Source organism: Lipophrys pholis (assembly GCF_963383615.2).
Source record: "Lipophrys pholis genome assembly, chromosome: 8".
Lineage (NCBI taxonomy): Eukaryota > Metazoa > Chordata > Actinopteri > Blenniiformes > Blenniidae > Lipophrys > Lipophrys pholis.
Window position 1 is genome coordinate 16,801,343 of NC_137630.1, and position 16,440 is coordinate 16,817,782.

Here is a 16,440-nt window from a genome sequence, read left to right on the forward strand (position 1 = left end):
TTAACAATGTAAAACGCACTGGGATGCCTCACGCAGTTGAAAAGCACTATATAAGAGAATTCCATTTCCCATTTATATATTAAGTATTTTTAAGAATACCTGTGACGAAAAGATGACTTTTTTTTTCTTTTTTTTATTGCTGCTTATACCCTGCTAAAATGTTTCTCTTCACACTAATGTAGGTAAAAGCTTCACCTAGAAGTGTGCAGGTTTCCCACAAACATGCCATTTCATAGGCAATAAGGTAGCAAGCTTCCACTGCAGCTTCACCGATCTCTCTGATAAAACCTTTGTTGTCATCTGTCGTTCATATTTGGCTTGCAATGTTGCATTTTCAGGAGTTTATCTCCTAAGACAGTTAAAAAAAAAAAAGAAAAAACCTGGTGGGCAACTTAGGAACAGCAGTTACATTTATGCCTTGTATACACATTTTTTAGTTTTTTCATTTAAAGTCAGATTGCTTGGCCGATAGTCAGAGAACTGTGAGCACCAAGGCCTCCAGGACCTCTGCAGTATGGGTGTCCAATCACGGGCCAGATTCATCACAATTAATAAAACGCATGGTGAAAAGGATACGGCACCATTGAAGAACTACCACACATAAAGGTTGAAGTGATTTCATTTCACAACCATGAAATGAACATAAGTCCAGTAAGTGAAGTCATGAGCATGTTGAAGCAAAGACGCTGACTTGTCAGACCATGCTGCTGATATCTTTATTAGAGAGGTTTCCAACGGTAATAATCCAAGTTTGAGTCTGATAAAGTACCGGCACACGCCCAGACACACAGTCACTCCTCTCACATCCTGCATAATAACAGCTGTCAGATAGACACAGTGTCTGTCAGTCAGCTGTCAGTGCAGGGCTTGTCTCCTTTCAGCTCGCTTGTATCCCTTAACCCCTTCAGGGCCAGAGATCCTGCACCGGGGCCTGGACCTCTGGCTCCCTCCACATTACGGGGGTTAAACCACCATCAGTCGCTTTGTTCTGAAACTTTTAAAAGATGTGTAAATGTTACTTGTGAATCTCCTCCAGGAATTAAACTATTGGAGTTTATTGGTTGGAGTTTTGGTTTTTTTTTCCATGAGGTTTCACAGATTATTGGCTGGTGCATTTTGTTCAGTGGTGTTGTAGCTCTTACCCCCTTCTGCTCCCCCGACCCCTCGCCTTCTATTGTTAAAACGGTCTCAATGCACAGAGCTCATTTTCATAACTACATAAGGCCTGCCAGCTTGAACAAAGGCCTGAATAACAGCTACCGTTGGATTTAAGAATCAAGGCGCCACTGAGGACAGGATTTGTACGTTAACAATACACACACTCCTCTTTACTTACAGTCTCACAACAGGCAGAAAACGCAGAAATACAGAGTTGTGGTTGCAGCTGTTCTTGCCGCCACTGTGTTAACAGTCGGCCAGACTAATTAGATATGTGATGTTCTCACAGGAGGTGGATCGTCTGGAGCAGCTCCAGAGCAAGCTCCACACCTACTCGTCGTTCGGCCTGCCCAGGGTGCCACGGCAGCTCTCCTTCCACCAGGACTCCTGGGAGGAGGAGGAGGAGGAGGAGACCAACCTGACTCTGGAGGACAGCTGGCAGACGCTACTGGATGACTCAGAGGTAGATGATGATAACAATGATGATGATGATAGGATGGATAGACACACAAACATGCACACCCTCATTAACATAAAGCCTTCTCTAACCTCTTGCCCTGACATTAACCATCGTCGCTCTTCAACCTTCACCTCAACATTAAAATCACATCTTGAAACGCATGTGAAACCTGAATTTCAGTCCCACAGATGGAGTGCGCTGAAATTTTTCCAGTCCCACACACACGCACACATTGTAGTTTGGATACAGATGATAAAATACATTTAAATGCGTGCAAGTTTCTATCTATTCACATTCGTCACACTTAAAATGAGATGTTTTTCATTTGTTCTTTATGACTTGAACTTATAAGTCGTGAAAATCAACAACACAATATCTCAAAATATTAAAAAATAAATAAAATAAAGTAAACTAGTGAATGTATTTATCACAAAATAATTGTTAAAAATGTGGTAAAGTTTTTACTTTATACATTATGAGTAGAAGCGTTTTTTTTTAATGTAATCCTATTTTTTTCTGCAGATGTACTCAGTGTTTCTCTTTCTAAAATTCCCTCCAAACATCCTGCTGACGGTTATTGGCCTGGCTTTTTTCTTCCCTATCATTAATCTTTGTCATAGTTACCCTGAATTTGCTTTCCTGTAATAATGCCCATAAAGCACTTTATTGCAGCGAGGAACTGTAGATGCTTATGTAAATGATAACGCCGGCCACGTACCTCTGTCACCGGCTTGCATCTGTTAATGTGTACAGGACTAATCTGGAGAGTCGCCCCGAGCTGCTGTGTGAGCCCTCATACTGTCTGTTACATAACGCTGATAGTTTACACTGCTCAGCGTTTCACGGCACGACTTTCGGGAAAAATATCTGAGCCATGCCAAGAAGTTTATTCTTTATTTCTGTGTCACGACCCCTTTGTTTCATGGAAAAACTCAAACACATGAATCAACAACAAATCAAATATTACCCTGCGACAGCACAATAGACTGCAAAGTCAAAAAGATCACTCAGTGGGGACATGACCTTTAAATTAACTCTTTCATCACAGACTTATCTGTACGCTAAATCTTTATTCCTTCATGTGGTACTCAATAAATGCAAAGAAATTGTTAAGCACATTAAAGAAACACTATAGTATACTTATATAATCAAGAATATTACTGAGAAAAATTGGTTAGTAAAGCGCCTATGTTACAATTTTGAGCTTGAATCTTCTCCAGTTCATCTTGTTAACACATGTGCTACAATACTGAGCACGGCTGTCCTGTTATCTAATGCAGGAGTCTCAAACTCAACCTCGACTGGGGGACGCTGTCATCACTTTATTTAACTGTTTTTCATATTTCTCATGTAAATGCATCACTCACGTGTGCTGCTATCAATGTTTGAAAAGTGTGGAACGAGTTCTCCTAATGCTTCTCCACATATCCTACTTAAGCAACACATATCTAAGTGTTTTGTAAAACTATAAATGTTTTCTAAGATTGCCGTTAGTTTACCACTGCTGGTTTACAGTGGAGAGCAAAACGAAACTTTAAAAAAATAGCCGTCTCAGTTGCCGATATTGTTTAATAAGTCTTTTGTACGGGCCGGGTGGGGCTTAATGTTTTCATGAATAAACAGAAGTATTATTTAGTTTTCTGGATGTGGCTTAAAGATTAAGTAGGGACTAAAGTTCAAGTTGTCACGTGTCAAATAAGCAGAATAAATCAAAGAGAAGAAACTGCAGGAAAAAGGAAGTAAACCAATAAAATTGCATTTCACTGGCATGAGACAATATGTGTTTGTATGGTATCATTTTTTGTTTAACCAGCAGAACAGCTTTAAATATCATTGATAATCTTATTGTTTTGAATTGTTAAAAAAAAATCTTTTTAAAAGGAGAAGCTGGTGATGAAATAAGATTTTAAAAGGTTAAATGTTTCACTTCCAAGAATTGGACAGCCTGCTAATCATTATGCTTTAATGAAAGTTTTTTACATTTTGATAAAAAAAAATTTAAACAGCTTTTGCGATTCAGAGGTACTAATACATTGTCTTATGTGTGTCTGGCGCGTTATCATTTATAGCCCACACCTGTTACTTTTAGTACATTCAGTTGTAAAAGTTGGGCTTTATTAGAAAAGAAAAAAGCTTTAAACTTCACTCTTTCTTGTGTTGTGTTTTCTTCTCAAACCATACATTACAGAATTCATGCTGGGACAAATGACTCTGCACTGACTAATGAGATTCATTTCTGTGTGCAGATGCTGACCCGGCGGCAGTTCCACCAGCAGGAGGCGATATGGGAGCTGCTGCAAACCGAGGCTACCTACATAAAGAAACTGCGTGTCATCACTGATGTGAGTGCACAGAAAGCTACTGTGTTCTGCTGACGTTGTGCAAGATGAAATAGCGTCTGTACCAGAAAAGATAAGACGCACAATGAACTGTTTGTTGGAGCTTGAAAGAAAAGATTTATCTCTGCATGTTGGGAAAGTGTTGAGCTTTGATGCCTTATCGTTAGTCCAGCGTCATGTTAAGATCGACTTTTGTCCCGTGCAGCTCTTCCTCTGTGGGCTCCTGAACCTGCAGGAGAGCGGCCTGCTGACCGAGGTGGAGCCCGCCAAGCTGTTCAGCAACGTGCAGGACATCGTCCGTCTCCACACTGCGCTGTGGAACCAGGTCATGCTGCCCGTCCTGGAAAAGGCCAGGGAGGCCCGGGCCCTGCTCGACCCCACCGACCTGCAGCACGGCTTCCGGACGGTCAGTCTTGGCTCAAGCTGCGGAGACAAAAACAATATTATTAAGTCAATTTACCACACTTTGATCAGTGTGGGGGCATTCCAAAGGCCACATTGGGCCTTTTAACTGAATGAAAATTTGTGAACATAATTCATGCATAAAACACTCCATAACATTGAGAGAACTATAACCATTAAAAGTAGTACATTTACAGTTCATCTGGAAAGTATTCACTTAACATTTTCCATATTTTTTATGTTACAGCCTCATTCCAAAATGAATTCAATTCATTTTTTTCTTATGCACTGTATCTATGTTTGATGGATACTTGTTGCTATAATTTTTATTTATAAAGCACTATAAAACAACCACATGGACACAATGTGTAAATACAAAATATATGATAATAGCTTTCGACTCCTGAGGGGGTCAAGCATTTTTGTAAAAACACCCGCAGTTATCAAAATGATGTCTTACTGTATAGGAAAACTAAAAGGATTGATTTTATTTTGAAGCCGATGCCTGCGTGTATGGATATTTAGTCATAATTGTGCATGACAATTAAATCTGTTTTTCCGCCCATCCTGATGCAGCATCATTCCTGACGCCTGCCTTTGTCTGTGTGCTCAGTTTGGCTCCCGGTTCCAGCCGTACATCCGCTACTGCATGGAGGAGGAGGGCTGCATGGAGTACATGCGCACGCTTCTCAGGGACAACGAGCTCTTCAGGACCTACGTAACGGTCGGTTGCCTCAACACCGATACCTTCAGCGCGCGGCATCCGCTGGCACGTTTCTCATGTCTATGACTCCTTTCAGTGGGCAGAGACGCACAAGCAGTGCAATCGTCTGAAGCTGGCCGACATGCTGGCGAAGCCCCACCAGAGACTGACCAAATACCCCCTCCTGCTGAAGAGAGTGCTGAAGAAGACGGACGAGCCGTCGGCTCGCGATGCCGTCAACAGCATGGTGAGGGTGTAGAAAACACGGCAGAGACACTGGATTTCTCGGGAATTGCATCGAATCTTTTAATAACACATATGAATACGACAGAGAAAAGTGGCCATATTGAATATAGTTTTACTTTAGTTTGTGTTTATTTAATGTAGGGGTGGCTGTGTGATACCATTCAAAGATGGTGGCCCGATGATTTGTGGAGCTTTTTACTTGCCTGCAGCCATCCCTCGGGGATGCAGGAAGTGTGGATGCTCGGTAGATCACAACCAGCAACTTCCTGTCCACGTAGTTCCTCCTCAGCTCTCCGAGGAAGGAAGTTCTCTGTTTTCTCTTTATTGGGATGTTTGATGTCCATGAAAAGTCCTCGCATAAAGCGTACATCTTGAAGAATCTTAGCAGCTGTGGCTGTTTCCGGTGTTTTAGCGCAGTGACGGCTCACAGAGGGACAATACTGAATCCAGACGTCACGTGATTGACATTGCCCTTAAAGGTACCCTCCGATAAATACATGTTGGTGTTTTTGCTCCATAAGGTGGTCGCAGTGGAGGGCTTCATCAACAGCGTGGACTCCCAGATGCGGCAGCGTCAGGAACAGCAGAAACTGGCCACCATCTCCGCCCGCATAGACTCCTACGAGGCGGTGGAGGGCAGCAGTGAAGAAGTTGAGAAGGTCAGGAGTGATTTACAAACGCTTACAGACTTTACACTTGGTCGAAGGCTGAGATTCACGCTGCTTTCTCTTTGTCTTTCCACCGTCAGATCCTCAAGGAGTACAACCGCTTCGACCTCATGGCTCCCATGAGAGGGATTTCACCGGAGGAGACGCGGCAGCTGCATCTGGAAGGAGCCCTGAGGATGAAAGAAGGGAAAGACAGCAGGGTACGAGGCTGACTCACACACAGCCAGCTCTTATCTCCGCTCCCCGCTTCACGAGCGGGGCACCTGTATCTCGTGACACGATTGCTTCACTTTTCAAATAAAACCCGGAAAGCATTACGAGGGTTGTGTCATGTCTGAAAATAGTTAATTTCCCCCACAGATGGAGGTCTATTGTTTCCTGTTCACTGATCTGCTGCTGATTACCAAACCAGTGAAAAGAGTGGAGAAAGTCAAAATCATCCGGCAGCCTCTGCTCATTCAGAATGTCACATGCAAGGAGCTGAAAGACCCCGGTGAGTGTGTGGCGGCACTTTAGGAAATTCTAATTCATGTCCTGTCGTCAAATATCTTCTTTTTTTTTTTTTTTCCTTCTTTCTCAAGCACTTTATTTTAGATTTAATAATGCATTTATGTCTGCTGTAGGTTCATTCATTCTCATCTACCTCAATGAGTTCAAGAGCGCAGTGGCAGCCTACACTTTCCAAGCCAACAGCGCCACCCAGGGGCGAAGCTGGATTGATGCACTCTGCAACGTCCAGGTTAGGAAACCACTTCCCATCTCCTTCGATTTCACAGTTTACAAGTTTTATTTCTTTTGTTCTCTTTTCTAATTCTTACTGAGAATGAATACGTGTCCACTCTTCAGAACCAGCTGCAGAGGCTTCAGGCCGAGGAGGTGGTTCGGCAGCAGAACCGTCAGAAGAGATGCACGGGGGGCGACGCGGAGGAGGAGGAAGATGAGAGCAGTAACTCCACCACCAGCTCGCCGTGCCTGAGGCACAAGGACCAACAGAATTCCAGGTATAGTCACTGATGTGGAAATGAGTATTAGTTCAAATCCACATAAGCTGAAAGAATAGTTTGATAATAAAATAATTTTGGGCAGTTTAACAAATGCCTTAAGAGCTAAATGCTGCCATGTTTGCTGAAGTTAAAGGTAGATTATCTTAACACAAAGATTTTTTTGTGGCTCTGTTTAAACAACAAAATTTACATACAACATACTTTTGCATGTTGTTTTGACTTCACCATATATATGTGTGTGTGTGTGTGTGTGTGTGTGTGTGTGTGTGTGTGTGTGTGTGTGTGTGTGTGTGTGTGTGTGTGTGTGTGTGTGTGTGTGTGTGTGTGTGTGTGTGTGTGTGTGTGTGTGTGTGTGTGTGTGTGTGTGTGTGTGTGTGTGTGTGTGTGTGTGTGTGTGTGTGTGTGTGTGTGTGTGTGTGTGTGTGTGTGTGTGTGTGTGATGTTATTCAGGCTCAATTAAACAGCCACCCTCTTCATATAGGTTGTTTTATTATTGAAGGAATACAAAAACATTTCTGTACACAGAAAACCACATCGAGAAATGTGTTTTTCCTGTTTGTGCCAGCGTTCTGAGGTGAAATATGAAAAGTTTTAACCATTAAATGATCCTGTCCTTTCAGTCTGTCAGACGGTTCCACGGAGACCCTCTCAGTGATGGACATCGATGAGTCGGGGGACCACCTGGAGTCTCCTGCCTCCAACATCAATCTCACTGGATCTTCCACGAAAGACTCTGAAACGGCTCCGCTGTCCGAGCGGTCCGAGGTCAAGCAGTCCTCGAACTCCCGCAGGGTCCACTCCGCCATCTACTCCGAGCACAATCACGAGCCGGCGCCGGACCCTCAGTGTCGCTCCCTCTCTATGGACAGTGCCTATGGTACGCTCTCCCCAGAGTCCCTCCTGAGGGAGCTGCAGCCACAGCCCGGCCAGAGTGAGGGCGAGGAGATGGAGGAGGAAGAGGGGGACAGGGAGGGTCCAGAGACGGAGCACGAACAGGCTGACATCGAGGAAGAAGAAGAAGAGGATGAAGATGAGGAGGAGGAGGAGGAGGAGGAGGAGGAGGATGCATCGCTGGGGTCCCAGCTGTCAGTGGTTCCGTCCTCCTCCAAACCTCGCCGGTGGCCCCACGTTCAGTCTCGGGTCCCCTGCCTGGAGAGGTTGTCCTCTCTGACCTTCTCACGCTCCGAGGACAACCTCCTGCAGCGGGTCCACACGGAAACGCCCGTCTCCCACACACACTCGCTCAGCTCCGAGGGGCAGGAACAGTCGCGGCACGCCGACAGGGACGCGGCGTCGCTGGCGCACAGCAGGAGCCTGACGGAGCTGGGTCAGGACTGCAGAGAGCCCTTCGCCAACGACCCGGACCAGCCCGAGGACTGCTGCTCAGTCAGCCTGACCTGCGATAAACTCAGCGCCACCCTGAGGCGGGCCGAGGCCCTGCAGAGGCCAGAGTCTGTCACCTTCGAGGACAAGTCTTCCAGCAACAGCTCCGACGGGGAAACGGCTGCCTGCGTAGATAAGACCTGCGACTCAGCGGAGATGGCTGACTCGGGGGAAATGTCGCCCAAAAAGAGGAAATCTTCAAACCAGCAGCACAAGAAGCTGACACTGGCTCAGCTGTACAGGATACGCACCACTCTCGTCCTCAACTCCACACTGACTGCATCGTAAGTCAACTTCTGTCATCCTGGGCTTAAGAGAAAATAAAATGATGAAAACAGCCTGATATGATACAAAAAATAAATCTTACGTCCTGCGTGCAGGTTAATGTCATGGCCACGGTTATATTTGGTAAGAAAGGTTGATAATAAAGTTGTAAAATAACTAGGGATTACCAAAAAAAGTAACTTTAGAAGTTACTTTAGAAAATAACTATCACTTCGGGGGGTTGAGTCACTCAAGTTACACCGGTTAGAAGTCGGAAGATGCTCTAAAATCTGGATTTACCCGGTTTTAAGAGATCATCAGGTAATAGCAATAAGAAAAAGCAACTGAGATAAACTACAAACATTTGAACATGTCTTTTAAAGACATATTTACCCTTTTTAAAAAAAAACACATGAATTGATCTACAAGATTCTAATGTTTATTGATATTAGGAGATTTCCTCTTGTTATAGCATCTTAGATCTTTATCACACACTCCTACTGCTAGTTTGTTTGATATTCTCTAAATGTACCTTTGTCTTTGGAGAAAAACTAATAGCTGTACGTTTATTATCCGGCTGCAACCGCAGCGAGTTAGCTTAGCACAAAAGCTGTAAAGAGGCTTGATTGTGACCTCGGAACAATAAAATCTCCAAAAAACGCATTGAAAGATTTCATGTACTCCTCAGTCTCAGTTGTGAAAGCATTGCATGGAGCTTGAGAAGAAAAGTGCAGATTTTTGAAAAGCAGTTCTAGGATTTTAATAAACCCATTAGAACATGTAGTGAATGTTTGTATTAATGCAGTTGTTTTTTTTTTCGTTTGTATTTCAGGGAGGTATAACCACTCTTCCCAAATGACGAACCGGTAGCACCTGGACAATAATGAACACTTGTATGGATTTCCTACGACATGAATGCACTCTCTCTCTCTCTCTCGGCTCCTCTCTCTCCTCCTTCCTCTCTCTCTCTCTCTCTCTCTCCTCTCTCTCTCTCTCTCTCTCTCTCTCTCTCTCTCTCTCTCACTCTCTCCTCTCTCTCTCTCTCTCTCTCTCTCTCTCTCTCTCTCTCTCTCTCTCTCTCTCTCTCTCCTCTCTCTCTCTCTCTCTCTCTCTCTCTCTCTCTCTCTCTCTCTCTCTCTCTCTCTCTGACTGCCTTCTCCCTTCCAGATGTGTTTTTTGAGGGGTTGACATTGACTGTACACTCTGACAAATAACAAATCCCCTGTTTTTTTGTTTATATTTGTTTTATTTTATTTCTGTTTGCTGTTGCATTTTGATTTCTGCATTTCTTCAGTGGAAGGGAGAGGCAGAGAGACGGTAACTGCTTGCACTTTGCAACACAAGTAGCATTAAATGGAGGGGCTGGGACCTCAAGGTGGACCGGGGGTTTAGGTTGCGAGGGGTGGAATGAGCTGCGCCCCCTACAGGAAGAGGCGGAATTTGGACGTCCAGGCTTGAAAACCTAATAGGAGCCGAGTCCTGCACCTCTCCTGAGTGGAAGAGCGGCAAACTTGACGTGGCTCTCTCCACGTGACTTTAAAGGAAACGCAGCGCCGGGGACGACCTCCTGACACTTGTACTACTCCTGGTTTGCTTCAAGAAAAGAAATTGCACAGTTATCTTTGTAAAGTAGAAGAATCACTAAAGAGTGAATTTACATTTACAGTCACACAGTGAATTTGTGTGTGCGTGCGTGTGTGTGTGTGTGTGTGTGTGTGTGTGTGCGTGCGTGTGTGTGCGTGCGAATGCTTCCTGACTGAACCAAATCTGATCTCCGTCTTGAGCTAACGCAATCCAAAGATGGAGAACCTGTGTTGCCCGAAGACAAAGTGGTCCAATCACAGCCACAAAGGACTTGGCTCCCCCATTGTTCATCTTTCGGTTGGAATGTTCAACTAATCAGATGCTTCCTTGGATAAAGGAAAACAAAAACAAAAAAGATACTGATTATGGGTGACTTGTGGATTTTCCAGCACTACATATATTATTGCTTGAGGCATCAATGTATGAACGCCACACAGAAAACCTGAGTTAAAGAGGGAAAAAAAAAAGAAGATATTTACCTGTGTTTTTGTTAGGGTGGTAACTTTAACAAGAGGTTAAAAAAAGATTTGGGGTGGATTTTCTTTAACGAGTGAATCTGCAGGGCTTTAGTTGAAAGGTTTTTGTCCGGGAAGATTAAAAAGAAATTAACATTGGGCTTTTCAGATGAGTCGTTATTAATCTTACTCCAAGCATCACCCCCAAACCAAATAGGTTAACTGTTTACTTTTAGTTTTATTTTCTGTTTATGTGTCATATTTATTATGCCTGCTATGTTTTATATATAAGATATTGTTTATATTGTTTGCTTCCATGATTTGTACATTTTTTTGATGTAGTCTTAATAATTTGTGTTTTGTTTTTTGTTTTTTTTTCCTTGCAAGGCATTAATGTGCTACGAACCAAAATGATGTGTTCCCTCTTTCCGGAATGACTTTAAAGTGTCTTACAGGAATTTAAAAAAAAAGAAAAAGCTAAAATAATTTACAATCCTTTTTTTTTTTTTAATGGTTTAATCCGATGTAATGGAGTGAAAGGCTGAACCTAAATGGCATCGCATTAAAAAAGAAAAAACTGCACAAACTGCTCTTACTGTTCTTTTTCCCTCGTGTTTGTGACGGAGGTCGGCACAAGGTCGAGGGGAGTGAAGGCGAATTACAGCACCGAGGTGGTGGCGGCTGATGTGCGGTGGGGGGTGAGATCTCCTTCAGTTCAGGGGTAACGTATAGACGGTCTCATCTCAAATGGGCCGGAGCAGCTAAAAAAGAACCCAGGGGCAATTTGGGTCCACAAATCAACCTAAAAAACATGTTTAGACTGGGAGGAGTACATGGAGAAATCCATGCATGCACATTGAGAACATGCAAATTTCCCATATAGGTCTCGCCTGGTTTTGAACCCTTGACTTTCATGTACCTTTTAAATGTAAATCTTTCCCTTTATTTTTATGTACGAATGCATTCTGAAATCTCCCCAGACTGGCTGCATGCTTTCGCTTTCAGGTGGTAGATGTTGGTGGTGTTTTGTTTGTTACCAGGATAACCAAAAACTTGTTGGCAGATTTTGATGTAATTTGATACAGCTTTATCAGATAGTGATTTCATTTTAAGTCAGACCTGCATTATATTCTGGATGCAGATCAAACCTTTGACTTTTGATATAATGTGGAACTTTACTGATGAGCTGATGTTTTATGTGCCAAGGCAGAAGACGATACATTTGGAGAGTTCTGGATACTAAATCCAGTGTAAAGGTCCATAATGCACTACGTTGGGGATGTTCGGGGCTTTCGGGTGAAATTTCAGGATGAACCTAAGATGCACTATAGCCTTTGCAGGTGAACATAATGTGACCTTTCTCCAAACTTTTGAATGTCCAACTTTTCAATGTTTCTGTACTTTTCCCACAACTTGCTGTTCTTTAACGATGAGCTTAACGGCAAAATTCACATCAGCTGTTTTAATCCATGCCTGATCCTATATATTTCCTGCTTCAATTAGAACTGGTATTTAAATAGTCTTCCTCATCATGCTGTTTACATTTTGACGTCACGAGACGACGCCAAAAGACTTAACAATTGTTCAACAGTATCTCGCCATTGAAGGCTTCAAACAGGATGTTCTCAGAACGAGGTGGCCACTGATGTCTTTGTGTCACGGAATGTCATCAGCAGGTTAAACGGATGCAGGGAGACGAGAAGATGACTTGAGTTCATTGAAAGACAATGTTTAATTCCAATTTAAAGGTTGCTCTGGATGCTTTTTTCATGTACACATAAACCAGGTGGAGAAAACAAGACTTCGACAAACATTTAAAAACATCCAAAGAAATTCTCCTTTTATCGCAGATTATTTTACTTAATCAAAAAAAAAAAGGAGCGTATAAACCACATTGTTTTGGCTGATTTAGGCTCAACGAGCATTCATCTGTTCTCTTCAGTTTCTGGGAACTGGGTGAGAACACGTTGCTGGGTGCAGCTGTCCGTCTGAGCCCACCGTCTGCGTCCGCTTCCCACAAAGTTCAGCTGAGTGGATCCTGAGCGTGTCCGTCAGAGCCGGCGCCCTTCTGGCCTGCGGCAGCGCCATAGCCAAGGTGTATTTACAGGTGATTATATCAGCTAATCGGTGGATTACAGCATGTTGAGTCCACACAAGCACCTAAGCTGCAGGGAAAAGACAGTGCGGTCTTGTGGGATTTTCAGTTTAATCTGGCCCCTCGGAGAACAGCGGGCCCCTCCCGCTCTCACATCTGGCCCCGCGGGATTTACGGTTGTAATCCTCGATTTTAAAACAATTTTATTATGCTTTACCGCTGATACGCTGGACTTTAATTATTAAAATGCAGCTTTCTATTCTAGCCATGAATTAATTACACATCCGTGTCCTATTAGCCTCTATTAAGCAACTAATGGGGCTTCACTGCAGTCAGTGATGTCAGCTGCGTCCCGTAAAAAAAAAAAAGGTCACAGGGCTTCGACCTTTCACCAATGTGGAGTCTCTAACTAATGAAAATAAGAAAAATGTGAAGAAAATGTAAGTAATTAACCAAATCCTGCAGCAATTGAAATTGGTGCAGAGTGCAAAGTTCTGCGCATGCAGCTGGGGCAGTGGAGGGTTAACACCACTTGCTGTGGCAGATGTCAAAAACCATGCTGTAAAAATGTCCGATTAACACAAAGGGGCACTTTGGCAAATCCTGATTATAGAAGCACTTTCATTTATTAAACTCTGGCAATCCCCCCTGTACTCTTTCTGAGCGGGGATTAAAATCAGGTAGACACCATTGTCTATCTAAACAATCCCTCTTTAAGCTCTGGCTGTTTCCCCGGTGCCCCAGCCACCAGGCCCGGCCCACTCGCCCGGCTGGCTGGCTGGCTGTTTGCCTGCCTGTAATCTCAGTAGGGGCTTATAGGTCACTACTACCACTACACATTCCCATTCATCAACATCATCCCCTTTAAAGGGACTAGGTGATTGGATTTGGGACATGTTTTACAGCGGTAGAAAAAAAGAGAGAGCAGCAAACTGAGGCGTGTTTACAAGCGCTGTGCTGTGAAAAGGCCCGCGAACGAGTGGCGGCCATATGGAATGGATAACCCCGGGAACATCTGCCCTCGATCCCAACCACGCACCGCCATCAGACCGGTGGCTGTGACCTTCACAGGGTGCTCAGGAACATCTGACCCCCTTATTCTGCTCCCATGGATCCCCAAAAATTGCATTATACAGACAAACAGGCATCCATATGTGGGTGGTGAAGGCTGACAGCAATGAGGGTGAGGAGGAGGTCTGCTGTGTTCAGACAGAACGTCAACTCAGCAGTTTCGTGAAATCCAAAAGACATCAATAGCATTCTAAACAACAATAATGATCATTTTTTCTTTTTGTTTTTAAAGGCAACCCATATTTTGAGAATAATTTTCTTTAAGCAAGGCTGAAAAATATAAATATTTTTTTAAAAACTGTTCAAAAGCTGCATTCAGGACCAACAATTGCATTTATTTGTTACAATTCAGTGGTTTAACATTAAAGATGTCAGAAAATACAGAGCAGTGTATTCGCAAAGTTTTTCACATGTGTTATTTTACCTTTGATAACACTCAAGAGTATAAAAGTATCGAGTTTACTGTTAAGCAATACTAATAAAAAAAGTAAATGCAAATCTGTAAATTCTCCTCACAGTGAGAAAATCCCTGGTTTGAGACCCGTCATGGGGGCCTTTCTGTGTGTAAATGCATGTTCTCCCTGCACATATGCGGTTCATTTTCTGGGGGGGGGGTTTCCAACAAAGATAAAAAAAAACATGCATTTTGAGGCTAATGGGTGACTCTAAACAGCACAGATGTAGGAATGTAAGTGTGTGTCTCTGTCTCTGTTTGTTTGCCCTGTGATGGACTGCTGGTGTCATCTGCCTTCAACAACATTTAGCTGTCACCCAAGCTGCATGAAGCAGAATAAAATAGAGATGAATGGGTGGAATTGACTTTTTTTCTACTTGTCATTTACATTGTTTCAGCTTTTCAGAAACATTTTTTTCAACAGACACAAAAGACACAAAAATAAATGTGGTAAAGAATATAAATTTTAATCTGGTCGCACCCACATTGAGACTTTACCCAAAGTGAAAGGAAATCCATAAGTCTTTCCTCTTTCAATAAACTGACTAAATGGAATATAAAATTCCACTTCTGATGTCTTTGCACTAGTTTCCTCTTACTAAGAGAACTGATTTCCAAATGTCAAGGCAATTTTACTGAGCTCTGCACAGTTCAGGCCCAAAGAAGCTCTCGGAGCTTCTCCTCAGATTTAAAGCATCCGGATTTCTGCAGCTTTCTCTATTTGTCTCCAGTTAGAACAAAACATGGAGAAGCTATATTTTTGTTTTATGCGCCACTGATTTCAAACAAAATGAACTTTTCCAAATCTGAGTCATTTTAGCTTTATTTAAAATCAGATTTTGAAGGTTTGTTTTGTACTGAAGATTAAGGCCACCAAAAAAAAAATAAAAGGGTCAATCACATGTCCAAGAAGTTTCTATAGACACTTTTTCCCTACTAAGGTAACCCTGATCCTTTTCTGTTTGCTTCATCCTTCAATCTTATTATTTGCTGTTATGTCACACACTGTTCATGTAGTGTGCCACACAGGGTTTTCTCACTTTATTTGGAAAAACTATTTGTTCGGTCTCGGAAATTATTCTTGTTACTATGATGCAGTCTTCATAACTGTAAAAAAACATATATTCATTAACATCATAATATTTGGGTACAAAGAATTTATGTTGAAAAGTTGTCTACCATTATAAATGAATATAAAATCAACATACTGTTGAGCCATACTTAACATTTGTAGTTGATTTTCAAATGAGAGTTTACTATTGGCCATGCATTGTGCCCTAAACTGCACGGTGGTGCAGTGGTTGGCACTCTTGCCTCACAATGAGAATGTCATGGGTTCAAATATGGCCCCGGGGGTTTGCATGTTCTCCAGTTGTGTGGGTGTTCCCTCCAGTTATACTCCAGTTTCCCCCCACAGTCCGAAAACCATACACCCGGGGTCCCTGAGCAAGACCCTCGACTCCCCAGCTCCCCCAGAGTGCTGCTCTGTGTGGCTGCTACAGATGAGTCAAACGTTTGGATTGTTTTGTCAGAGTAATGACGACTAATTAAGACTATGAATCAGCCAATAACAATATCTTTTAATGTAAAAAACATTCAAGAAAACCTTTCTCTGTAAATGTGCCTCGATATAACAGTATTATATATGGCATTCGGCACTATTGATTTTAATTTAAATATGTTGGGGAAACGTGTTGCATAATTACTCGGTTAATCCTTTCTGGGGCAAGTGACCATATTTTTTCTGCTTTTTGTTTCTTCAAAACTAACTATTATGAGTTAAAACAACAAGAACACATTAGTTTTCTCATAAAAACATGTTCTGCAAGACACTGGTACCATGTAGTGATCAGGATGAGACAGCAGGATGGGGAGGCTGTGGCTTTGCTGGTAGAGCGAGTCGCCTTTCAGTCGTAAGTTCCATTCCCTATCTATCGAAAGTGTCCATGAGCAAGACACTGAATTCCAAATTACTCCCACTGGTGTGTGTGTGTGTGTGTGTGTGTGTGTGTGTGTGTGTGTGTGTGTGTGTGTGTGTGTGTGTGAGAGACATTATTTTCCATTTGAAGACATCAATTGAGAATTGTAGCCCATTTAGACACTTTTTTTTGTTGTGAAACACATTTTGATCAGTTTCAGATTTTCCAAAAGATT

The 16,440-nt window shown here is 42.8% G+C and overlaps 1 protein-coding gene across 4 annotated transcripts in view; it reads left to right on the forward strand.

Moving 5' to 3' along the window:
* Positions 1-9,594, forward strand: part of plekhg5b (pleckstrin homology domain containing, family G (with RhoGef domain) member 5b) — a gene marked incomplete at its 3' end in the record, with an annotated part of 92,890 nt that extends 83,296 nt beyond the window's left edge. For 3 of the 4 annotated variants that reach the window (XM_080469522.1, XM_080469524.1, XM_080469525.1), the window contains 12 exons: positions 1,448-1,621; positions 3,865-3,960; positions 4,163-4,363; positions 4,973-5,083; positions 5,160-5,309; positions 5,830-5,967; positions 6,057-6,176; positions 6,337-6,469; positions 6,600-6,715; positions 6,823-6,977; positions 7,601-8,647; positions 9,460-9,594. In XM_080469522.1, the coding sequence (XP_080325648.1) occupies positions 1,448-1,621; positions 3,865-3,960; positions 4,163-4,363; positions 4,973-5,083; positions 5,160-5,309; positions 5,830-5,967; positions 6,057-6,176; positions 6,337-6,469; positions 6,600-6,715; positions 6,823-6,977; positions 7,601-8,647; positions 9,460-9,469 (2,451 nt within the window). Of the gene's footprint in view, positions 1-1,447; positions 1,622-3,864; positions 3,961-4,162; positions 4,364-4,972; positions 5,084-5,159; positions 5,310-5,829; positions 5,968-6,056; positions 6,177-6,336; positions 6,470-6,599; positions 6,716-6,822; positions 6,978-7,600; positions 8,652-9,459 lie in introns of those variants that run through there. The other variant, XM_080469523.1, reaches the window with a different exon arrangement.
* Between the last annotated feature and the right edge of the window lie 6,846 nt (positions 9,595-16,440).